Raw genomic sequence first — 25,799 nt, forward strand, 5'->3', positions numbered from 1 at the left:
GATACATATATTTTTAGGTCCACATTTTTTAAGGCCTTTTCTGAAGGCCTAGAAGTCCCTGAAGGTTCCCCACTGATATATATATATATATAATCATCACTCAGAGCAGCTGAAACACAAGGAACAGACAGTTTGAAGAGAGCTCAGCACTGAGGTTTAGTTTCCCTGTGGTAGGTTTCTGCATATCCACTGTGTTTGACTCTGAAGTGGGCAGAGTGACCTCTGCTTTACCTCATTGTAGGACTTATTTTGTCTGATGATGTGTCTTTTGCATACTTTATACACAACCAAACATGTTCTCTCTAAAGTAAATCAGAACATGTTCCTCTGCTCTGCTGCACCTCAGAGAGCTCACTGTGAAGAAAACACTAACAACAGTTAGTGAGTTTACACACCTTTGCCACTGTCCTGTCAGAACATTACTATATGTTATATATAAGTAACTGATCATTTTATTCTACTGATGAGCAACAAGCATGTGTAATACGTGATTGGAAAGCTTCACTTGTAAGTTGTACAAGCTACACAGGCATGCTACTGTGGTTATGCGGTATAGAAATAACAGTCTGTAGCAATTTCAATCGATTTTGAAAAAAATAACTTCATTTAAATTATGTTTTGTGCAAAATAACTAGCTACTACAACTGGATAAGCTAGAATGAGGTAAATAGTAATTAAATGCAGAAACATCAGATGTTTAACACAAACGAAAGTGATGCATGTATTGCTGTGTTATGGTTTAAGCCTATAACCAGTCAAGAGTTACAGAGAAAGGGTGGGACTATGTGAGTGAAGCTTCAGCCCTGTCCTTTTCAGACATTTGAACAAAAGTCTTCAAATTGCAGCTACTTGCTTACATTGTTTTCTTCATTTGTTTACTTACTCTATTTTACATGAACAAAGTACATATTTTAATAATCCATTCAAACAAAGCATTCCTTCTGTTTGAATCATTTGCAGGGCTTATGGGCCGATTTGTGGTGGACAAACACCTGCAAGAGGCAACATCCACACTCAAACTTCTGGAGGTGCCCTTCCAGGACAACAGCCTTCATAAGGATGCCTCACAAATTGACATTGGATTTTCAGCAGACACCATCCTGAAGCAACTCAGATCCTCAAAACAGGTGTCAGAGAGGCAGGCGATCGAGGTGAGATTAGACTGCAAGAGGCTTTTGATCACCCTCCTTGAGAAGCTGCTGAAAAAGGCTCCATTGCAGCACACATTAGTGAGAAGCATGCAGTGCCTTGACCCAAGACGCATGGCTAAATCCAAGGAACAGTGTGTTAAACAAATGCCAAGAATGTTACACATACTTGTTGAATGTAAACACATAGATGATGCTGTATGTGACGATACCCTCAGAGAGTTTAGGGAGGTTTGTGATATGGCTCGCTGTCACTCTGCTTTCAGGGAGTTTGATCCCATCACAGATGGAGTTGACAGCCTTCTCTATGAGACAGTAGGGACAAACCCATCTTTTTGCAGAGTGTGGGATCTGATGAAGCTTGTACTGGTCCTGTCTCATGGACAGGCCAGTATGGAAAGGGGATTTTCCATCAACAAAGAATTGATTGTGGAAAATCAGAAAGAACTGTCTTTGGTGGCACAGAGACTCATTGTCGACCATGTTCGATCTATTGGGGGTGTAACAAAGGTAAACATCATTAAAGAGCTGCTCATGTCAGCAGCAGGTGCTCGACAGAAGTATTATGCCTACTTGGATGAACAGAAAAGAGTATTAGAAAAGCAAACTGTTGATCTGAAGCAGAAAGCCCTCATTGATGAACTCCATGATTTGAAAAAGAAGAGGGCTACAGTTGAGGCTGATATTTGTGCCCTAGAAAAGTCAGCCAATGAATATGCTGAAAAAGCAGAGACCACAAGCAAACTGACATACATAGCCAAATCCAACAGTTTCCGGCGTACTGTAAAAGAAAAGAGAGCTTCTCTGCTGATGGTTGAAAAGCAAATTGATGAGAAACTGGCAGAAATGAAAAAATGAATGATGTATGGACTGTTGATATGGGAGGAGGCTCCAGCTTGCACACTGATGTGAAGCTTTCACTCTAATGTGAACTTGGGTTTTAAAAAAAAAGTCAGAGCTCAACATTTTTTTTTACAGTGTCTTAACACTCTTCCATAAAATCCTGCTCTCATTGCAACATGCCTCTGAAATCCAGAGCTCAGAAACATTTTCCTTTTAAATAGACTTTAACTGAATCGTAAAATGATGTTTGTTTCTATCCAGTCCTATAAACAGACAAAGCCTTTTGTGCAGCTTCACTTTTAGGGATTTTACACTTTATCGAAAGAAGCAGGAATGTCCCTCAACTACCGTTTTTTCTTAAGCAGAGTAGTAGTACTAAGTTTTTATTCCATCACAGAGCTGACTGTTACCAATCACATACAGCAGGAAACTATGTACAAGGTTTTGTAGTTCACCTCCTTGATGCATTGTGTTAAAAAGTTTTCTCTTTGTTGTAGGATAAAAACAGCAGAGGCTGTTTCACACAAATGTGGCAAAATGCAGATGTTCAGTCTTATTTTTGTAGTTCAGTCTGCTTCCCCTGTGTCTCCCTGACAGTGGATGATGAGAGATGAATCCCTCATGCAGCCTCATTTGCATAAAAACAGAGTAGATTCTCAGTGTTAACATTTTACATGACCCACTCTCAGCCCTGGTCGTTCTTTATTTTTGAGGAACCTGGTTCAGAAATGATCTAAATTCACACATGTACTCTTCCTCTTAGTGGTAGGTCATTGGGGATTTAATACAGCCAAAACATGGAAAGAAAAGTGTCTTTTTCTTTTGTCTTGTCTTTTTCTTTTTGCACAGGTGTCCTATTCATCCCTTTTGTCTTTTCTATTGTTAAATTACAAGGTCAGTTCAAACTGTAAATTGATTCTCCATATTAAATGTTATTTTTTGTTATTTAACACGTTTATGATGCCTTTTTCCAATAAACCTCATTTTGTATAAAACCATAATTGCAGGGCTTGAAGACCTCAGGCATAGTGCCGGAAATCCGGCGTAGACAAACCTGCCAGATTGTGAAATCCTGCAAGTCGGTCTGGCTGCCCTCCGTTGATTTCACTCGATCGAGTTCCGACTGAACCAGTCAGGAAAGAGAGGCGGGAGCTGCAGAGAGCAGCTCCCGCCTCTCTTTCACAAACAAGCAGCAGCGGCCCAAATCCGCAACGTCATACCGTGGCTTGATGCGTATTGGTCTATGATGAGTGTGACTGGCAGAACGATCGTCCAATATGGCACTGTTTATCTAATTTGTCAGATAAATGTGCTTCGTGAAGAGAGTAATTAATGACGGAGGCGGAGAGCAGAAGCAGCGTAGCAACCCCTTATAATGAAGCAGTGATATTGAGAGATGTTTTTGGACAACAAAGAAGCTTGGCTTCAGAGAGCAAGTTTACCACGTAATCGGGATACCCGCTCGAAAACTGCGCCGCCAGCGAGTCTGTAATCACGCAATCGGGCGCGCATGGATGTATTTTTCATCCATACGAATTTCAGTAAAATCGTCACTCCTACCAGCGACTTCGGCGGGTTGAATTATTTAATTGTAGTTTTCTGAAACGGCATCTGAAATACTAAACCCATTGCAGTTTGAGACTACGACACCACAACTCCCACGAGCACTGCCTGCACACAGTGTTTGCTCATTGGTCCCTTCGCAAAGTCTTCTACTGGCAGGCGCCCCAGACGCGCTGGTCTTCAGCCTTCGTCTCGGACACTGTGACAGCTCCCGGTGTTTAGCGCCTGATAACGTGTTTTAAAACTTCACTCGCGTCTTGTTTGCTCTCTATGGTAAACGGATTCCGGGATTTAAGTCACAATCTAGCGCCAAATATTCCGTAACTTGTTAAAAGTGAGGACATTTATCAGACGGAGCTCATTTAAGCTCACAGTGCACCGATCTCACCAGCAACACTCACCTTGAGCAGGGGAGGAGGAGAAGACAGGAGCACACGTAGAGAAGTGAAACTGATCATAGATATGAGAAGCCGTAGGAACAGTATTTAAACCTCCTAATAAACAAACATTTTAAAAGTTATATGTAAAAAGTTCACTCTGGAAATAGTGTAAACAAACCAAATCATTCTAAATAAATGAAACTTATGGTCCAGTGTGACTTATGTAGGCCTACGTTATTTTCGTCTTCATGACGCATTTTTTTGACTGATACGACCTCAAAAAATGTATGATAGTACTACGAAGTGACTTGTAGTCCAGGAAGTATGGTACTAGTTTATTAGTGAAAAATTGCTGTTGTAAATAAATATTAAAGTAGACAGTGTTTCTAGAAAGCTTTTTCAGTTTAGTTTTTATTTTTTCAATTAATCTTCAACCTTCACAACTTTCATTGAATGCAATATTATGCTCCTCCTTTAATTACTTTGTTTCAATAGTCTGCATATTTTCATATTTAAGGAGCACAACCATTTCAGAGCTGAATACCTGATTTAGGTAGTCTTTATTTGAGTGTGCACAGGGGTCATTTATATTTAAAAAGGTTTTAAATCTATTTCAGGTAAACTTTAGCATTTCATCATCCGCCTTGATCATATCAAACATAATTATCCAACAACAAAATTGTGGACCCTACCAGAAGCGATGGCCACAGGTACTTATGCTGTATCGCTGACTGACCGTTTGTGTGAACAAAAAAATTAGTGTTACTGTGTTAAATGTTGTTTTTATTATTATTATTATTATTATTATTATTATTATTATTATTATTAATAAAAACAATATTAAACGCAGTAAATACCCCCCCCCCCCGCTTTCAGGCACAGGATTTTTTCCTGCTTCAAGCCCTGTAATTGTCATGAGATCTATTTTTTTTACATTTACACTGCAGCAATACTTTGACATAGTTTTATTCCTATGCTTCATGCACACATTGATGTTTTAGAGGTCACGTATTGTCATGGAAACTTGCTGCCAAGTCATGGGAAAGTTATTAAAAAGTCATGGAAATTTGTTGGTTAAAATGTGTATGAACCCTGGATTTAAATTCCAGGAGTTCAGGGACCTCTGCTCCTGCAGCACCCCAAGGCTTGCAGTGCCCACCATTCAGACAACCCGTCCTAGATTGAAGGGCCCCTGCAGTCTTACTTGAACTCTGCATCTTACGCATGCGTCAAGGACTAGCAAAAAAACAATTTTTAAAGAATGTATGATTCTGCATGGTTCCACTTGACCTCTTTCTGTTCTTCATTCTCAGTTATTGTCATTCCAGTTAACATTCCCATGATTTGTGCTTTCATGGCTCACTGTTTTGAGTTCTATTGAGCTGAGTTCTATTAAAGCATATCTCGTGGGTATTCTATTCCAATTGAGATGTTTAGATCCAGCTGTAAGTAGCTTGTAATGGAACCCTGACATTATCTCCTGTCCAATGGTGTTAAAAATGAGCATCCGGACAGCAAGGATTAGTGCCTTCCATTTACTTTATCTTCTGTTCACAAGCTGGTGTCTCACTTAAGTCAGGGGTGTTTTGGAGCATTTGTGGATCTTTTATTCGAACGATTTTCCTCACAACTTTTACTGGTTGCTTGGGTGCGGTGAATACACATCTAGCTCTGAATGCTTTTCCCCATTGCATGACCTCACTGTGTCAGATATTTCTGTAGATCTTTATTCTTGCACTGTTTACCTTAAACATTCTAAATCTGATAGAGACCTTAAAGTTTAATCTATCGTCATCTCAGGAACTAACATTCTCTTTATTCTTTGTCATCCATGACCTGGTGTCTTCAATGCCGTCCCTCTGAAAAAACATATGAGCCCTTAGTCCTGACCAACAAAGGAAAAGTCATGTCAAGATCCTGGTTCACCTCACGACTCCGTCTCCTCTGCCAAAGATGTGGTCTCCCTCCTCAACTCTGCACCCCACACTCGTCCTGCATTGGAGAAACCACCACTGCTGCTGAACTGGTTCCGCGTCTACTTTGAAATCATGGGACACTGGTAACTTTCAGCTTACGGACACTACATTTGCCCGGAGGGCGTTCGCTGCAGCATACAGTTCAAATTGGTGTTTGGCCCTGTTGTTTTGGGTTTTGCTCTGCACTCCCCGTAAAGCTCGAGCAGGCTGCTCGGCTAACCCAGGAGTAATCTGAAAAGCAGAGCTGTAACACCAATTCTAGCTGTATCCATTTAGCAATGAATGTTCAATGCATGACGAGAGTGTTCCAGACTGAAGTGGAGTTAGCGAAAGTTCATGCAGGACACAGAAGTCATACGCCCAGCCGTGATGAGCTGACAGGCTGACGTTCAATCTCTAACCCCTCTCAATCAATCTCAGTGTGTGTCTAACAAGGCGCCGTATTTATTCACGTCATCACTCTGTCTTATCCCTGCTACCTTTTGCTACCCAGCTGAGCAGAGTGCTCTGAAGAGCAGAGCTGTAACGCCAGTTCTAGCTGTATCCATTTGGCAATAAATGGTTCACTGTATGACGAGTGTTCCTGACTGAACTGCATATTTTCATATCAATGGAGCACAGCCTTACACACAACCATTTCAAAACTGAATACCTGATATAGACCTGTACCTTTAAACATTTATGTAGTTTTGATTTGAGTGTGAACCGGGGTCATAAAAAGGTTTTAAATTCATGTAAACTTTAGCATTTTGTTGTCGACTTTAATCATATCAAACATAATTATCCAACAACAAAATTGTGGCTTGTGAAAATGCTGTGTGGCTAGTAACTCTGGGAAACCACCAGCCCCAGTGGCGGGTGAGCAAAAAAGTTGATGTCAAGCTCTACTAGGAAGCCTCTCGATTCAAATTCTTCTGGCTCTTCTTTTCCAGGCCACCACTTAAAATCATCAACGGTGAGTTGAACCCAAACCTATCCTTACACTCTGTTTTAAATTTTAAAGTAATGTACAGAAACCCCCGTAAAATATCAAATTATATACATAAAAAACAAAACAAAACAACCATACATGTTGTGGAAGATTTTTACACAAGTTGAATGCATTTTGCAGCTCATTTCGTGTTTTTTAATTTTCTTTTTTAAAATTGGTTAAATTTCTAATTATTCTTAAATCATATAAACCATAGACTGTATATAGAGTGGACAGCGTGGCTCAGCCATTTCCCATTGTACAGTTTTGAAGCCAAAATACCCCCGTCACAGGTGCAGCCATTGGTAGCAGTTGTGCAGCCAGAGTCTGCACAGTAGAGACTATGAGGGATTCTGGGAGAATCTGAGTGGAGCCAGCTGACAAAAATATAAATTATTTTTTTCTTTCCAGAGTCTAATCCCTTCCTGACTCTACCTCCTGACATATTTTACTATCACTGAAAAAAAATAAACAAGAACGGCAGCTGTCAGTTATCATTAAATGTGACATAAAACCTTGTTTTTAACCTCTTTTAACTAATGAAAACAAAACTCTTCAGAAAGAAGGCAACTTGAATACAAGGCAGTCAAATTATATCTTTAAATTACCACAGCATTTGGACGTGAGAAACATTTTTTAAAGTTTGACCACAGCTCATCTGGAATGACTGGAGAGCTAGATTTTTTACTTGTACAGCAGCCAGCCACCAGGGGGAGCAGTTTTTGTGGAGACCTCACTTCAAGCCCAGCAAGATGACGTTCATTATTTTACAGTCTATGATATAAACTAAACATATGTTTTTTTTACTTTATTGTCTTGTGCTCCTGGATGTATCTCAAAAAGTGGAGGAGACAAAAAGCACAACTGTGTGCAATGTTGGAGTCCAGTGAGTCTGATGAAGCTGCAGTCCCTCATCTGCAACAGACATACAGACGCAGGACCAAACTGATACAACAGATGTACAGCTGCACAACCAGCTGGATACAGGAGCTGACTACCAAGATGCTCATCACCCTCCTGACAGTGATGGTGAAAGTGACTATGAAATGGGACATTTGTCTGAGGAAGAATAGAGTAACCTTAAAACTGATTTGGCAAATTGAGTTGTAAAAGTAGGGAAACGTGCACATCCATTGATGAGCTGCTATCTGTTTTGCGGAAACATGGGCATCTACTGCCAAAAGGTTCTGGGAACTCCACCTCAAGCTGAAGTCATGGATCTATGGTCCCATGACTTCCTGTATTTTAGTGTGGAGACAGGATTTCTGAAATAGTGCTCTGAGCATTCTGGCTTTTTTTCCCCAACAGACTCTAACATACAGTTAAATTTCAATATAGATGGTGTGCCATTGTTTGAAACTTCAAACGTCCAAATTTGGCCTGTTCTTTGTGGGGTAAAAAAGCTTGATCCATTTATTGTAGAGCCATTTTGTGGAGCTGCAAAACCAAACAGTGTTGCTGATTACACAAGAAGCTTTTTAACAGAACTAAAGGCACTCCAATAACATGGGTTGGAGTTTCAAAATGAAACATTAAACGTAAAAGTTAATGTTTTTACTTGTGATGCCCCAGCTAGAGCATTCCTAAAATGCAGCAAGTCCCACATTGGCTACAACTGCTGCGAGAGGTGCAGCACTGAAGGACAGTATGTAAGTAACAGAGTGGTCTACAACTACCAGTCTCAAGAAGAGGTCAGTGCAGGATCAGAAGAGGAGTTCAGCCAACAGGCATATCCCAGCCACCAAACTGGAAGCTCATCCCTCATCAGCGCACGGTTGCAGAGCATAAAACCGTTTGTGCTGGACTATATGCATGTTGTCTCCCTTGGAGTTGTCAGAAGATTGCTAAACTTTCTAAAGCAGGGACTTAGAGAGTGTAGGCTGTCCTCAAGGCAAATTGGTCAGATTTCAGCTAGACTCCTGTCCCTCTGTGGAAAGCTGCCATGAGAATTTGCTCGACAGCCACAAAGTCTGTCTGATCTGGACAGGTGAAAGCAACAGAATTCCAGTAGTTTTTACTCCACACAGGACCTGTTGTTCTCCAAGGCACTCTGCAAGACAGTTGTTATAATGACTTTTTGACGCTGTCTGTTGCCATATCTGTACTGCTGGACTCTAGTGAGTGTACCCGGATCTTCTCTCTTGGTTACGCAGAAGAGCTTCTGGTGTATTTTTATAAAACCTCAACCAAGCTCTCCAGCCCAGTCTTCCCATCACATAATGTCAAAACCCTGATCCACTTGGCTAAAGATGCAAGGCACTTTCAAACATCAATAAATGACATTTCTGCTTTCCCCTTTGAAAACCACCTCCCGAAAAAAAAAAAAAAAAGGGTCAGAAATGCAAAACACCCAATTGCACAAAGAATCAAATCAAAGAAGATAGCAGAAATGGAAAATACTTAAACTCATGTCTCCCCATCAGCACCTGGAATGTTTCTGTCCACAGAAATGAAGGATGCCTGCTTTTTTTGTTGTTGATGTTTGTGTGTTTGATTTGGATTGGCCCATTGGTGAATTCATGCCACTGCTGGTACAGAGGGGATTTCAAAACCAGCCTGTGTGTGTGTGTGTGTGTGTGTGTGTGTGTGTGTGTGTGTGTGTGTGTGTGTGTGTGTGTGTGTGTGTGTGTGTGTGTGTGTGAGTATGTGTGTGTGTGTGTCTGTGTGTGTGTGTGTTGCAGGGGGCGTGTCCTGGCTTGGGGTCCTCAGCTGCACCTGGATGTGACCCTCTGACTTCAAGAGCTCCCCTGCTTCTCTTCATGTCTCCCTCCCTCTCTGACTCTGGCTCTGGTTGTGGCTCTTCCTGGCATAGTGTGTATGCCCTGACGACTGTCTTCTCCTGTTTTATTCAGCACATACACTCTGACACACACCCAACACTACTGACAACCCCCTTAAATAGATTTACTTCTGTTTAAAATAAAACAGCAGGCTGGGGCCACTACAGAAACTATCTGATGGCGTTACTTCAGCTTTGGAAAGAGGATTAAAATGATCTGTTACTCCCGATGCCCTGAGTCTGCTTCCTCTGGGGTCTTGACTACTGTAAAAGGACAAGCCCAGCCAAAGACTGTCTCCATCATCTCTCCTCATGAATCACAGACGTTTGAAGTTTCCTGTCTGCTTCAGCCAGACTATTGGGCGTGGAGCAGTTGTTTGTATCCATAAAAAGGGGCTGACAACTGAACGGTTTCACTCTGCCCATGTCTGTGTAAACCCCAAACTAGTTTTCAGATGGTGAGAAGTGATGTTCATAAATCTGCTTATGAATCTTCAGTGGTCTCCAAAATATGGTCTCCACCTTTCTCTCATTTTAAAGCTTCATATTTTTATTTGAAATTTTAATAAACTGTATGTATCACATTAAGAAAGAGCATGTTGTGACATAAATGACAGAAAAGTAGAAGGAGGTTTGAGAAACGGTGCTCTCTGGCTCAGGTGGTAGAAAGTTGAGCTGTTGTGCCACCTTGTGGTCATCAGCTGTTCTGTGTGCAGAGAGGACACCGGAAATTAACTAGTGCTGTATAAAACTCATCGTCTGACATTGAATTGGACAAAACTTGTCTCATTGAATAACAACAGAAAATTCAAGAGATTATTTTTAATCACTTTCTTCAAAGTCTGAGGTTCACCTACATTGCCTCTATGTTTGCTTCTCTTGCCTTTTCTTTCCTGAGTCATTCTTTGAGGCACAAATGACGTTCTATAAACAAATCAGGTATCTCAGATATGATAAGCTCTGTGTGCATCATCTTGGTATCACAATAAAGGTAACGAAAGAAGCTGTGTCGGAGTTAATTTTGATGAAACACAGCAGAAATGAAGAATTTTTATCCTTGCATAAAAAATCACTATCAAATCAAATCAAACTTAATTTATAAAGCACAGGACTCTTTAGAAATCCACAGAGGACTGAGGAAACGCTATCTTGAGTTGAAAATGAGGAAACACTGGGGCTAAAACTGACTCAATAAATTAATAAATAAAATAAATACAACCATAATGAAATATGACAAAGGTAATAAAATGCTAAAAGTTGATTAAGATAAAACTATTTTAAAACCAAACAATTAATAAATAAAAAGTGCTAAAACATTAAATAGTGACTTCGAAATTAAAATGGAGTAAACCCCATAAGATGCAGATTAAAAGAATAAAACAAAGTTCAGCTAAAAGCCAGATTAAAAAGGTAGGTCTTGAGTTTGCTTTTAAAAATATGAACAGTAGTAGACCAGTTATAGTAAATGTTCTTTTTTTAAATATAAAACAGAAGCCTAAAGATTCAATCAAACCGTGGAACAAAACCCAGATGTCACTTGTGACAAGTGTAAGGCTGTTAAAGGCCCCATTTCCACCAAGCTGTACAGTTTGCTTAGTCTCGGTACGTAATAGCATGACACCATTAGCAGCACGACACAGTGTACCTCGCTAATAAATCCAACAAAGAAGAAAAACACCACACAGTAAACAAAGAGCAACAATAAAAGATATCCAGCAATTTGCCTTTTTGTGATCCCGGCTCTGATTTTTGTCAATGGAAACTGGACTTTTAAATAAGACCATGACAAATGAACCAAATTACCAACCCGTACCGTTCCACTTTTTGGGACCCTTCTGTTTGGGTGTGAGACAAACCGATCCAACCCCAGAAGGTGGAGCCTGAAACTTTCTAGCTCTGTTTCCAAAGCTAGAAAGACCGCAGTGTTTGTTGATTGGTTGAAAGAATCGTCATTTAGCGTGTAACAACAGCTGCTGTATTTCTCCTGGCAACACACAGCCTTCTGCGAAACAAAGCTTGGTTGCGCTTTGTAACAAAGAGTCACATGCCAATCACAAAGAAGACGAGTTGCTGAATGTCTTCATTGTTGCTCTTTGTTTACTGCGTCATGTTTCTCTTCTTCCTTGGATTTATTAGCATGGTACACTGTGTCACACTTCTATTGCGTCATGCTGTTATGCAGCTGACTCAGCTATTGGCATCCAGCTTACACACCGCCGACCAAGAAGGAGGCATGGTTGGCTGTGGAAACGCAAACAGGATCAAGCTTTACCGATCCAACCCGTACCAAACTGTTTGATCCAAACCTGACCACATGGTGGAAATGGGGCTTGAGTAAAGCAGAGTAAACGTAGGTTTGAGAAAAGAGACGTCTAAAAGTAGTGAAAAGATTAAAGAAAGAAATAATACCCCAAGATATTGACATAACCGAGTTCATAGAAATCCATACAAAGGGATTCTGTTTGACTCCAATGGAGGCAAATTTATTCTCAGCAACTGTTGATATTTTAATTAACTGATAAACAGTAATGAACAAGGACAACAAAGGGCATAAAAACTTGAAACTCTCAATTGAGCCACGGTTCTCCTTCAAAACCATCATCCGCCCAGCAGAGCTAGAGGGCTGTAGTGGTTCATATTCATTATCTGTTGAAATAAATACATAAACATGTTTATGAAATGGCAAAATCCACTAACTTACTGCCCCTCTACACACGATCCTGTCCCATGGGTGACCTAAGGTAGGTATTCTTGATGAGCTTCAGCTTTGAGAAAACTCCTCTTTGCTGAGGCCACAGACAGAGCACAGGTGATTCTCAGGACAATCCACAGATTGGGATACAGTTCCTTCAAATGTTTTTGTGGATGAAAGTGAGAAGCTCTAGAGCAGTCATGTCATCAGAGAGCAGGGTTGGCAGGATTTTTGTTTTATCTCCACAGCCAGCTCTTTTCCATCAACGTCACTTTCATCTGCAGAGCTAAATGTCCTACAGAGCTCGTCACACTGGTTGGGCCAAAAAAAAAAAAAGGCAGCTGAACATGCAAGTCTGCAGATGAAGGCAGCCCTGCTTCTTCCTGGTCAGGCGGAGCTCCTGAAGAATATGAAGTTCCTGGAGTTTCCTGGTCAGGATGCTTTGAAGACTCCTCTGCTTCAATACCTCCAAAGTATGTTAAAAGTGCTCCTGCAAAGACAAAGCTCCTGAGGTTACCAGGCAAACTAGATTATATGAAGACATTCCTATTACATTAATTACAGTGATGTTGCACTTTATAGAAGTAGTCCGCTTTATATTAAATATTGATTAAATATTGAAGTGTACAGTGTCCCTTTAAAGCATGTACCCAGTTACCAAGTTGTCAAGGTTTTGGCATTTATTCACATAATGTAGTCAAAGTAATAAAAAAGATAATTCATCCAGTCTCAAAAGTCCAAAACCTTTAACATACATAAGTCGCTTAGATAATAACCAATACTTAGAATTATTTATAAAGCAGCATCACTTGTAGTTACGGGCCTGTAAAATACACTTTAAATTCAATTTAATTAAATAATACTGAGTGATTATGAAGTAAAATTTAGTGGCAAATATCTGCCAGACAGCTGTCACTGGATATGACAAGCAAGATAACAACAACACGCTGCTTCTGTTATCTGTCAAAGGGGTCTGGTCTCACTCATTTCAGTCAGTCAGTCCGTTAACATTGCAGTTCATGCATGCAAATCCTAACCAGCCAACTTTACTTAGGGCTAGCTGAGCCACCTAGCAGGACAAATAGTGAGGAAACTTGCTTAAAACACAACGTTGCGCAAATAAACACAGAAAATGGCTTACCTTTAACCTGAAACCGCTTTTCTTCCTCCGCTTTTCTTCCTCCGCTGAAATAAACGCTGTTCGCTCTCACTGGCTGGAATGATGTCCAGTTATAAATCATTGCTTTATAGAAGTGATTAATAACAGGATACCCTGCCTGTCAGCGGCTTGCACGTTACTCACAGTGCATCCGACGAAGGTGACTTAGTTTATGCCACAAGAACACTACGCACTAACACAAATAGTCACTACAGACAATTTAATCCGTATCCTATATTTAACTTTTAAGAATTTTAGCATTTAGGGAAATAATAAACACATGAGATAGCTGCTAAAGGTAGGTCGTTTTAATTCGTGGTTCTTCAGATGAGGATGAACATGCAGCTCTGGGGCCCCCTAGTGGCCCGGGGTGCCCTGTGCATTCGCGTAGTCCGCACATAGCAAGAAACTGCTCGTTGTCACCTCTGCCCTCTCACTGTAATAGAATTTATGCCCCATGATTTAGACGTGTTTTTATGTATTAATTTGATTATTTTGACTTGTTTTTGCATTTTTAATAATTATTTTTCTTTTAATTCGGCTACGCCATGGACGCACAGAACACGCACAGGTTACGTATGAATTTGATTGGTGCAAATTAATTCTCGAATCTGGTAATTCCATCGGGGTATAAATACATGCCGAGCGTTCCTTCCGCCTTTTTCACCAATGCAATTGGAGAGGTATGTTGCACTTTTTGAGAGTCAAGCTAGGCTAATGTACTGTCTTAAAATATGCATTGTTTTAGTCGTGATTATCTTCTTGTTGGGTATCAAATAAATGTTTTTCTGTGTATCTTGTTGTGGATTGTGGTTCGTTTTCAAGGTTTGACGGAGTTTTAGTTATCAGCTATGATACGGACCTTAGTCAATCCATGATTTTTATGAAATGGGTGCTTAGTTTAACTACATAATGTGAAAATGAGTGAACACTTAGTATTAAAATGCTGTTTTGTGTGTTTTAGCTGTGATAGTTTCAGTTTTTGACATTTTCCGCACTGATTTGTCTCAGATCATATTGGGACATATGAACAAAACAAGATACAGCTTCTAAAGTCTACAGATTTGAAGAAAATTTCAATGAATTCAATAAAATCAATAAAGTGTTGTTATATTTTCTCCTTTTAATATGAATTTAATCGGAAAAGGACAACTTTTGCAGCATTAACTCAGTTGTCGCAAAACTGTTGCCACGGCAACTCAAGCTAGTTTCTGATATATTTGCACGTTTTTGGCTAATATTTTAGCTTTAACTCGCTGCACGTCGGTGTTATACATAGATTGAGGACAACGTGTGAGTGGTGTGTACAATCATGGACCTCGGAGAGATATTCACAACAGTTTGATAAGTCTTCCCGAGTAATATGGTCAGCCGAGGCGTCCGCAGCATTTCATACCGCAAGAGCTCACACACAGCTGCATGTTTTCGTAATTAATGCCAAGTGCTAGCTAGCATAGATTCTGTTTAACTATTGGCGAATTAATTAAAAACCACTGAAGTAGTATAACTCTTACAATAACACGATGGATACAGGATCATTTTCTTCCCTCTTGAGCATCGTGCTTCTTGAACTCTTAGTTGATGTGTTTCAGCAATTGTGTGGATAAATTTGACAAATGACAGTGATGGTACGGTTTTGTGAGAAGGCCGTGTTTCTGATCGTGTTGAAGTGTCAACATAACAAGATACAGCTTAAATCGTACAGATTTGTGTTGAAATAAAGACGCTTTTTGTGCTAAAATTAATAAATTCAGGGAGGTATTTGTTATATTATTAATAATAAAATAATATATTAATACGAAATTATTTGAAAACGGGACTTTTAAGGAAAAACAACTTCACAACATAAACTTGGTTGTCGCAAAACCGTTGCTGCGGCAACACAAGCTACTTATTGATATTTTTGGAAGTGTTTTTGGCTAATACTTTACCAACAACTCGCTGCACTTCAGTGCTATACATAGATTAAGGACAACGTGTGAGTGGTGTGTATAAATATGGACCTCGGTGATACATTTACAACAGTTAATGAAGTCTGCCTGGGTAATATTGTCAGCCGAGACGTCCGCAGCATGTCATACCACATTTCACACACAAACAACCTCTCCAACATAAACTGGTTGTCGCAAAACCGTTGGCACGGCAACAAAAGATAGTTTCAGATATATTTGCACGTTTATTGGCTATACTTTGCTGCACTACAGTCCTAAACAGAGATGGAGGACAACGTGTGAGTGGTGTATACAGTTATGGACCTCGGAGATACATTTACAACAGTTTCCCCTCTGGCACTGAACCTGGCATTTTGTGCTTACGACACTTTATTTTGTTGCGACCATTTTAGCTGAGTTAATGCTGCTGGGCTGAAACTTTCCCAGGATTCGTGTCATCGCCCCAATTTTAATTCTTCAGCTTCAGCGCCCAAATTTATCAAAAAATATACCATTTATTTCAAATACTACCTTCCTTCATGAATAGCTCCATCTTCATTCAAACCACATGTTTTCATTACTTGTTATTTGCTGTAAAAAAATCATAAAATTAAGATTAAATAGCTTTTATTTTAAACTCAACGTTTGAAAATTGTAGTTTCTAATGTATTTTATATCAGTTAATTTCATTAATTCATTTTTGGTCGAAGGAGCAAGTTCATGTAATATTGTTAGCTTCCAGTAGGGGGTGTTAGTGGCTTGCTGCACTTGCTGGAGAAAATCAATGACACAATTTTAACCAGGTGTGATCTGATGGATGCCAAGAAATGATATGTGTTTGTGCATGATTTTTTTAAATGTGAAATTACAGCACAAATGTGTATTATAATGCAGAGTGACTTGTATCTTTTAATATGTGCAGGTCTATTGATTTTTTTTTCAGTTTCTGAGACAAATTGGCTTTGATGTACATGTTAAAAGAACATGTTGTTCTTTTGTCAAAGATAAAGCAACTGAGGAAAGAGAAAATATCTCTGGCACTGTTTATAGATATGCTTATTCAGGTGCAGCCAGGGCTTAGGTTATAAAGAGGCCTGGCTGCTCCCAGGTCATTTTTCTCTCCTAAGATGGAAAGAAGGTTGTATTCACTGTATCAGGCACTAACCCTAACCTTAACCTTCCAATAAAATAAGGATAAAGTGTGAGGTGTGCACCTCAAAAAGAAAAATGTAAATCATGTGCTCCAAATGTGAAAAGCCTGCCTGCAAGGCCCGCTATGAAGTGGTCTGCAATACCTGCTGCTCCTGAGCGCGCACACACACATACACACACATGCAAAACGCAAACTCATACACATCTAACAGGGATTTCAAGGGTTAAAATTCTAAATCAATCACTGCACAAAAAATAGAAATAAATTTAATCTGTATTATTATTACACAAGAATTATTGATGGCACTGAGAATTTATCAAAATGTAAACTTTGAGGGTTTCTTTTTCCAACAGGTGCATTGTGTAAACAAAGTGGCATTTGAAGGGTTAAAAACAAAAAGTTGTGAATATTTCATACTTAATGACAAGCACAGATGTTCAATAACATTATGCAGTAAAAGTAGCAAAAACATACATAATAATAATAATAATAATAAATCTGGATCACTCTGTAGGTGGGCTTTTTTTGGGACAATCATGAAGAAAGTGTGGTGTTAATTTACAGGCCAGAGAGTTAAATAAGTCTGACCAGTTAATATTGTCAGCTGAGATTGTCTCATACCACAAAAGCTCACACACGGCTCTTAATTAATGCCAGGGGCTAGCTAGCATAGATTCTGTTGTACTGTTGACAGACTAACTAGATAAACATGAAAGCAGTATAACTCTAAAAACAACACGATGGATACAGGATTAATTTTCTTCCCATTCAAACATCCTGCTTCTTAAACTCCTACTTAAAAATGTGTTACAGCAATTCCGTGGATAAATTTGACATATGACAGTGATGGTGATTTAAAAATGCTGACTTCATTTTATGAAAAGTGAATTTCTATTCTTGTGATGACTACAGTTGGTCTATAAATTGTGAAGGAAAAGCCTCCTTGTTAAGCCTTCATGATTGATACTGACGTGTTGACATGTCTTCAGGGACTGTTTCTGTAACACTTGAATAAAAATACTTTTTTTTCTTGTCATTTGCCAAGAGATTAAAGTATCACGCTTTACAGTGGTGTCAAAGGGCAGTGAATTTTGGTGTTATTATTATGACTCCAACTATCAGCCAGAACTTAAAATACACAGTCCTTAAGTTGAACCTTCTTCATAATGATTAATGTCAGGACAAAGTGTCCTTTAGTAAACTGTAAATAAGTTTGAAGAGATGAATGAAATTAGATAGAGACGTGCTATATTGGAAAGTTAAATTTTTTTCATTTCAATAAAACAAATGTTATGATTGATTGATGTTTCAGAACACTGAAGCGAGCGAAACTCAAAACCCAACTGATTCAAAAACACCACCGGAAGGAGAGAGGAGGACAGACAGGAGAGGAGAGAGGAAGGAGAGGCTTGAGGAGAGACATTTAAAGTATGGAGACACCAAGACAGGAGCAGGGGACAGAAGCAAGACAGGTAAGTATGGAGGAGACAAGGAGAGGAGCCAGGGGACAGAGATTAGAGCAAGAGGAGAAGGACAGACTGGGGATGGAGGAGACATTGAGACAGGATCAAAAGGACAGGCAGGAGGATGTGAAAAGACAGAGACAGGAACAAGACAGAGGATTGACACAGGGCAGTGAAGAGGAGGACAGGCAGATGAAAGGAGTAGAGGATAGACAACTGAAACTGGAGGAGGAAGACAGAGAGAGACAGGAGATAAAGGAGACACTGATAGAGGAGCAAAAGAAGGGACTAACACAGGAGACAGATGAAAAACCAAAACAGGAGAAAGACAAAGGGCTTAGACAGGACAGGGAGGAAGAAAAAAGACAGGAAAAGATGGAGAGGAGAAGAAGGAGAAGGGAGATAAGACAAAGACAGGAGGATGAGGAGAGACAAAGACAGGAGGTTGAGGAGAGAAAAAGACAGGAGGAAGAGGAGAGACTTAGACAGGAGAAGATGGAGAGACGAAGAATGAGACAGGAGAGAAGACAAAGGAAGAAGGAGGAGGAGGAGGCAATGAGACTAGAGATGGAGAGACCAGTCAGTTTAGCAAGGATAAGATGGAGGGAGAAGAGACAAAGACGGGAGCAAGAAGAAAGAGAGAGACGAGAGACAGAGGAAAAATTGAGACAGGAGCAAAAGAAAAGAATGACACAGGAGGAAGAGGAGAGACAAAGACAGGAAGAGGAGAGACAAAGACAGGAGAGAGAGGAGGGACAAAGACAGGAGGAAGAGGAGAAAGAAAGACAGGAAGAGGAGAGACAAAGACAGGAGGATAAGAACAGACAAAGACAGGAAAAGATGGAGAGGAGAAGAAGGAGAAGGGAGATGAGACAAAGACAGAAGGAAGAGGAGAGAAAAAGACAGGAGGAAGAAGAGAGACTTAGGCAGGAGAAGATGGAGAGACGAAGAATGAGACAGGAGAGAAGACAAAGGAAGAAGGAGGAGGAGGAGGCAATGAGACTAGAGATGGAGAGACCAGTCAGTTTAGCAAGGATAAGATGGAGGGAGAAGAGACAAAGACGGGAGCAAGAAGAAAGAGAGAGACGAGAGACAGAGGAAAAATTGAGACAGGAGCAAAAGGAAAGACAAAGACAGGAGGAAGAGGAGCGACAGAGACAGCAGAGGGAAGAGGCAGAAAGACAGGAGATGATGGAGAAAGAAAGAATTAGAAACAAGAGAAGACAGGAGGAGATGGAGAGACTCAGAGAGGAGGATGAGGATTTGGCAAGACTTTTAGAGGAGGCAGAGCAGATAGGAAGAGAGAAAGAAGAGGAGAGACAGAGACAGGGAGAAGAGGAGAGACAGAGACAGAAAGAAGAGGAGAGACAGAGACAGGAGGAAGAGGAGAGACAAAGACAGAAAGAAGAGGAGAGACAGAGACAGGAGAGAGAGGAGAGAAAAAGACAGAAAGAAGAGGAGAGGCAGAGACAGGAGGGAGAGGACAGACAGAGACAGGAGGGAGAGGACAGACAAAGACAGAAAGAAGAGGAGCGACAAAGACAGGAGGAAGAGGAGAGACAGAGACAGGAGGGAGAGGAGAGACAAAGACAGGAGGAAGAGGAGAGACAGAGACAGGAGGAAGAGGAGAGGCTGAGACAGGAGGAAGAGGAGAGACAGAGACAGGAGGAAGAGGAGAGACAGAGACAGGAGGAAGAGGAGAGACAAAGACAGGAGGAAGAGGAGAGACAGAGACAGGAGGAAGAGGAGAGACAAAGACAGGAGGAAGAGGAGAGACAGAGACAGGAGGAAGAGGAGAGACAAAGACAGGAGGAAGAGGAGAGACAGAGACAGGAGGGAGAGGACAGACAGAGACAGGAGGAAGAGGAGAAACAGAGACAGGAGGAAGAGGAGAAACAGAGACAGGTGGAAGAGGAGAGACGGAGACAGGAGGAAGAGGAGAAACAGAGACAGGAGGAAGAGGAGAGACAGAGACAGGAGGAAGAGGAGAGACTGAGAAAGGAGGAAAGGGATAGACAGAGACAAGAGGAAAAGGAAAGACAAAGACAGGAGGAAGAGGCAAGGCAAAGACCGGAGAGGGAAAAAGCAGAAAGACAGGAGATGATAGAAAAGAAAAGAATAAGACAACAGAGAAGACAGGAGGAGTTGGACAGACTTAGAGAGGAGGATGAGGAGTTAGCAAGACTTCTAGAGGAGGCAGAGCAGATAGTAACAAAGAAGGACAAGGGGAAACAAAGACAGGAGGAAGAGGAGAGACAAAGAAAAAGAGAAGAGGAGAGAAAAAGACAGGAAGAAGAGGAGAGAAAAAGACAGGAAGAAGAGGAGAGAAAAAGACAGGAAGAAGAGGAGAGAAAAAGACAGGAAGAAGGGGAGAGAAAAAGACAGGAGGAAGAGGAGAGACAGAGACAGGAGGAAGAGGAGGAGAGACAAAGACAGGAAAAAATGGAAAGGAGAAGAAGGAGAAGGGAAAAGAGACAAAGACAAGTGGAAGAGGAGAGACAGAGACAGGAGGAAGAGGAGAGACTGAGACAGGAGGAAGAGGAGAGACAGAGACAGGAGGAGGAGGAGAGGCAACGACAGGAAAAAATGGAAAGGACAAGAAGGAGAAGGGAAAAGAGACAAAGACAAGAGGAAGAGGAGAGACAGAGACAGGAGGAAGAGGAGAGACTGAGACAGGAGGGAGAGGAGAGACAGAGACGGGAGAAGGAGGAGAGGCAAAGACAGGAGGAAGAGGAGAGACAGAGACAGGAAAAAATGGAAAGGAGAAGAAGGAGAAAGGAAAAGGGACAAAGACAAGAGGAAGAGGAGAGACAGAGACAGGAGGAAGAGGAGAAACAGAGACGGGAGGAGGAGGAGAGACAAAGACAGGAGGAAGAGGAGAGACAGAGACAGGAAAAAATGGAAAGGAGAAGAAGGAGAAGGGAAAAGAGAATAATACAAGAGGAAGAGGAGAGACAGAGACAGGAGGAAGAGGAGAAACAAAGACAGGAGAGGGAAAAAGCAGAAAGACAGGAGATGATAGAAAAGAGAAGAATAAGACAACAGAGAAGACAGGAGGAGTTGGACAGACTTAGAGAGGAGGATGAGGAGTTAGCAAGACTTCTAGAGGAGGCAGAGCAGATAGTAACAAAGAAGGACAAGGGGAAACAAAGACAGGAAGAAGAGGAGAGAAAAAGACAGGAGGAAAAGGAGAGACAAAGAAAAAGAGAAGAGGAGAGAAAAAGACAGGAAGAAGAGGAGAGAAAAAGACTGGAAGAAGAGAGACAGAGACAGGAGGAAAAGGAGAGAAAAAGACAGGAAGAAGAGAGACAGAGACAGGAGGAAGAGGAGAGAAAAAGACAGGAGGAAAAGGAGAGACAAAGAAAGAGAGAAGAGGAGAAAAAAAGACAGGAAGAAGAGGAGAGAAAAAGACAGGAGGAAGAGGAGAGAAAAAGAAAGGAGGAAGAGGAGAGAAAAAGACAGGAAGAAGAGGAGAGAAAAAGACAGGAGGAGATGGAAAAATTGAGACAGGAAGAAGAGGAGAGGCTGACACAAGAACAGGAGGAGCAGGATGAGAAACTGGAGCAAGAAGTTGAGGAGGTGGAGGCTGAACGAGAGAAGGAAGAGGAAAAGGGAAGAGATCCAACTTCTCAAAATAAAGGCTTATTATCAAACCTCAAGCTGCGCTTCCTGGAATACCGGAGGGACAAGACAGTCAAAGCCATCTCCAAGACCCACAAGAAGGAGGCCAAGATCAAGGCTGGAGGTAAGAAACCAACTTAAACTCTTTGTCTTTGTCATGAAAAAGGATTTCCAAATTCTGTGATCACTTGGTGATTTTTAATGTCTTACTGAGATGGTAGAGAAGATTTTCTAAGTCTTTTATCAAACACTGACACAATTTCAGCAAAAATCTGCCCAAGTCAAGTCAAAGAAGAGAGACTTTTTCAACTGCACTCCAAACTTACCTTGAATATTCTCTTTCTTTCAGAGGATACTCCAGAGTGGAAGGAAAGGCTGATATGGAAGCAACAGAGGAACAGGACTAAACTGGAGAAGAAGCAGCAGGACTTGGAGGAAAGGATCCAACACAAGAGGGAGAAAAGACTGAGGAGAAAAGAAAGAAAGGAAGAAGAAAGAAGAGAATATGCTATCCAGCATAGGGAACTTTTAATCTGGGCACCTCCGATGTAGGTGGTTCGAACAGAGCCAGGTTCAGACCTGTTTGACACATCAGGACAACGTTGGACAGCAAACGATTGTGATGCTGGAAAAAGATCCAGATGTTATTTCACATGAGGACGAGACACAGACAGGAAGTCCCCAGCAAGAGAAGCTTCCTCCAGGGTCTCTGTAGATTACCAGACAGGACTTTACGACCAGTCTCCTCAACGAATAAGAGACTGGAGGACATGAACATCTGAGACTGGAGGAGGAGGAGGAGGAGGACAGAGACAGACATTGGATGGAGGAGACAATGATACAGGAGCTAAAGAAGGGACTAACAGCAGGAGGAAGACAAAAGATGCAGACAGGAGAGAAAGGAGAGCCTGAAAAAGGAGGAAGAGAAAAAAACAAGGACAAAAAGAAGAAGACAGACAAAGACAGGATGAAGAAGAGGGGCTGAGACAGGGCAGAGGAGAAGAAGGAAGACAGGTGAAGGATAAGACAAGAAGGAAGAGAAGGAGGCCAAGACAGGAAGAGGAGAAGACAACAAGACTAGAGGTGGAGAACCCAGTAAATTTAGCAAGGATAAGATGGAGGGAGAAGAGACAAAGACGGGAGCAAGAAAAAAAAGAGAGACGGAAGATGGAGGAAAAACTGAGCCAGGAGCAAAAGAAAAGACAAAGACAGGAGGAAGAGGAGAGACAAAGACAGCAGATGGAAGAGGCAGAAAGACAGGAGATGAGGGGCGTCGGTGGCGCAGTTGGAGAATGCGCTTGGTCGGTGATCGGAAGGTTGCAGGTTCAAGCCCAGCTCTGGGTGACACATGGCGATGTGTCCTTGGGCAAGACACTTAACCCCAAGTTGCTCCCACTGCTGCGTCAGTGGTGTGTGAATGGGTATGAAAGGGCGTGACTGTGTTAGATGTACTGATGGATAGCTGTCATAGTAAAGATTGGATCCATCAGTGAGTGAATGTGAGAGCGAATGGGTGAGGATGGGTAAGTGTGACCTGTGGTGTACAGCAGCTTTGAGTGGTCTGTGACTAGCAAAGTGCTATATAAGCTCAAGTCCACTTACCATTTACCATTTACCAGATGACAGAGAAAGAAAGAATCAGAAACGAGAGAAGACAGGAGGAGATGGAGAGACTCAGAGAGGAGAATGAGGACTTAGCAAGACTTTTAGAGGAGGCAGAGCAGATAGGAAGAGAGAAAGAAGAGGAGAGACAAAGACAGGATGAGGAGAAGAGACAAAGACAGGAGGAATAGGAGAGACAAAGACAGGAGGAGAAATAGAAAAGACAAAGACAGGAGGAGGAGGAGGAGGAGGAGGAGGAAGAGGAGGAGGATAGACAAAGACAGGTAGAAATGGAGAGACAGAGACAGGAGGAGAAGGAAAAGAAAAGACAAAGGCAGGGGGCTGAGGAGAGACAGAGACAGGACAGAAAAAACGGAGACAAAAAGAAGTAGAGGACAGAAAAAGACAGGACTAAGAGGAGGGGCTTAGACAGGGCAGGGGAGAGAAAGAAAGACAGGAGAAGGAGGAGAGGAGAAGAAGGAAAAGATATAGAAGACACAAAGACAGGAAGAGGAGAAGACAACAAGACTAGAGATGGAGAACCCAGTGAATTTAGCAAGGATAAGATGGAGGAAGAAGAGACAAAGACAGGAGCAAGAAAAAAAAGAGAGAGATGGAAGATGGAGGAAAAACTGAGCCAGGAGCAAAAGGAAAGACAAAGACAGGAGGAAGAGGAGAGACAAAGACAGCAGAGGGAAGAAGCAGAAGGACAGGAGATGATGGATTAAAAAAAACAGAAACGAGAGAAGACAGAAGGAGATGGAGAGACTCAGAGAGGAGGATGAGGACTTGGCGAGACTTTTAGAGGAGGCAGAGCAGATAGGAAGAGAGAAAGAAGAGGAGAGACAGAGACAGGGAGAAGAGGAGAGACATAAACTGGAAAACATGGAAAGGAGAAGAAGAAGGAGGGAAAGCAGACAAAGACAACAGGAAGAGGAGACCCACAAGAAGGAGGCCAAGATCAAGGCTGGAGGTAAGAAACCAACTTAAACTCTTTGTCTTTGTCATGAAAAAGGATTTCCACATTCTGTGATCACTTGGTGATTTCTCATGTCTTACTGAGATGGTAGAGAAGATTTTCTAAGTCTTTTATCAAACACTGACACAATTTCAGCAAAAATCTGCCCAAGTCAAGTCAAAGAAGAGAGACTTTTTCAACTGCACTCCAAACTTACCTTGAATATTCTCTTTCTTTCAGAGGACACTCCAGAGTGGAAGGAAAGGCTGATATGGAAGCAACAGAGGAACAGGACTAAACTGGAGAAGAAGCAGCAGGACTTGGAGGAAAGGATCCAACACAAGAGGGAGAGACAAAAACAGGAGAAAAAGGAGAGACAAAGACAGGGAAATGTGGAAAGGAGAAGGAGACAGGACGAAGATGAGAGACAGAGACCAGAAACCATGGATGGGAGAAGAAGGAGAAGAGAAAGAATTCAAAAACAGGAGGAGGAGAAGAAAATGAGACAGGAAGAAGAGGAGAGGAAAAATCAGGAGGAAAAGGAGAAGAAAAGACAAAGAAATGAGGAGGTGGAGGAGAAGGGGAAAAAGACGGGAGGAAACAGAGAGACGGAGACAGGAGGAGAAGAGACAAAGACAGGAAGAAAAGACTGAGAGAAAGAGCAGGAGGAGAAACACTGACAACTTTTCATGGAGAAGATGAGTCGAAGGAATGAGAGTAGACTGAGAGGGCATGTACATCTGAGGAAGACAAAAAACGTAGAAAGGAGAGAAAGGGGGCCTAAAAAAGGAGGAAGAGAAAAAAAAGAGGGAGGAGGGGGGACAAAGACGGCATGAAATAAAAAGACAAAGTCAAGTTTGATGTCAAAAAAACTTGATTCCACCCCCCCCCCCCACCCCCCCCCACCCCAAAAAAAAAAAAAAACAACAACAACAAAACAAAACAAAAAAAAAAAAAAAAAAAAAAACAATAACTCCGCCATCGTGCCTAATTGGTCACTTTGCCGGTCCCAAGCCCGGATAAAGGAGGAGGGTTGTTTTTTTATTTATATATAAAGAAAAAAAATTCACTTTTCCGTCTACACATCCAACAGGTTTCAAGGACATCATTGTTTCATCTTCATAATATCAAAAAAAATTAGACACATTTTGTCTGAGAGCGATGCTGAGAAACTAGTCCATGCTTTGGTTTCTTCCAGGCTGGACAACTGCACTCCCTTTAAACCAGCCGTCCTTACAAGTCCATTCAGACTCTTCTGTCCTAATAAGTCCATTCAGACCATCTGTCCTAATAAGTCTATTCAGACTCTTCTGTCCTAATAAGTCTATTCAGACTCTTCTGTCCTAATAAGTATATTCAGACTCTTCTGTCCTAATAAGTCTATTCAGACTCTTCTGTCCTAAGTCTATTCAGACTCTTCTGTCCTAATAAGTCTATTCAGACTCTTCTGTCCTAATAAGTCCATTCAGACTCTTCTGTCCTAATAAGTATATTCAGACTCTTCTGTCCTAAGTCTATTCAGACTCTTCTGTCCTAATAAGTCTATTCAGACTCTTCTGTC

General features: G+C 41.3%; 1 protein-coding gene across 1 annotated transcript; it reads left to right on the forward strand.

Annotated features, from left to right (window-relative positions):
• Positions 1-14,132: 14,132 nt before the first annotated feature.
• LOC141802295 (uncharacterized) lies at positions 14,133-25,041 on the forward strand. Its single transcript, XM_074685833.1, is given in 6 exon segments — positions 14,133-14,193; positions 17,907-19,323; positions 20,188-21,116; positions 21,228-21,581; positions 23,459-23,668; positions 24,699-25,041. Coding segments are annotated over 5 exon segments (2,985 nt in total). The 5' UTR covers positions 14,133-14,193; positions 17,907-18,024; the 3' UTR covers positions 24,892-25,041.
• Positions 25,042-25,799: the final 758 nt, after the last annotated feature.

Source organism: Halichoeres trimaculatus, unplaced genomic scaffold (genome assembly GCF_033239565.1).
Source record: "Halichoeres trimaculatus isolate MK-OKI-2021-1 unplaced genomic scaffold, fHalTri1.1 fHalTri1_scaffold_13, whole genome shotgun sequence".
NCBI classification, from domain to species: Eukaryota; Metazoa; Chordata; class Actinopteri; order Labriformes; family Labridae; genus Halichoeres; species Halichoeres trimaculatus.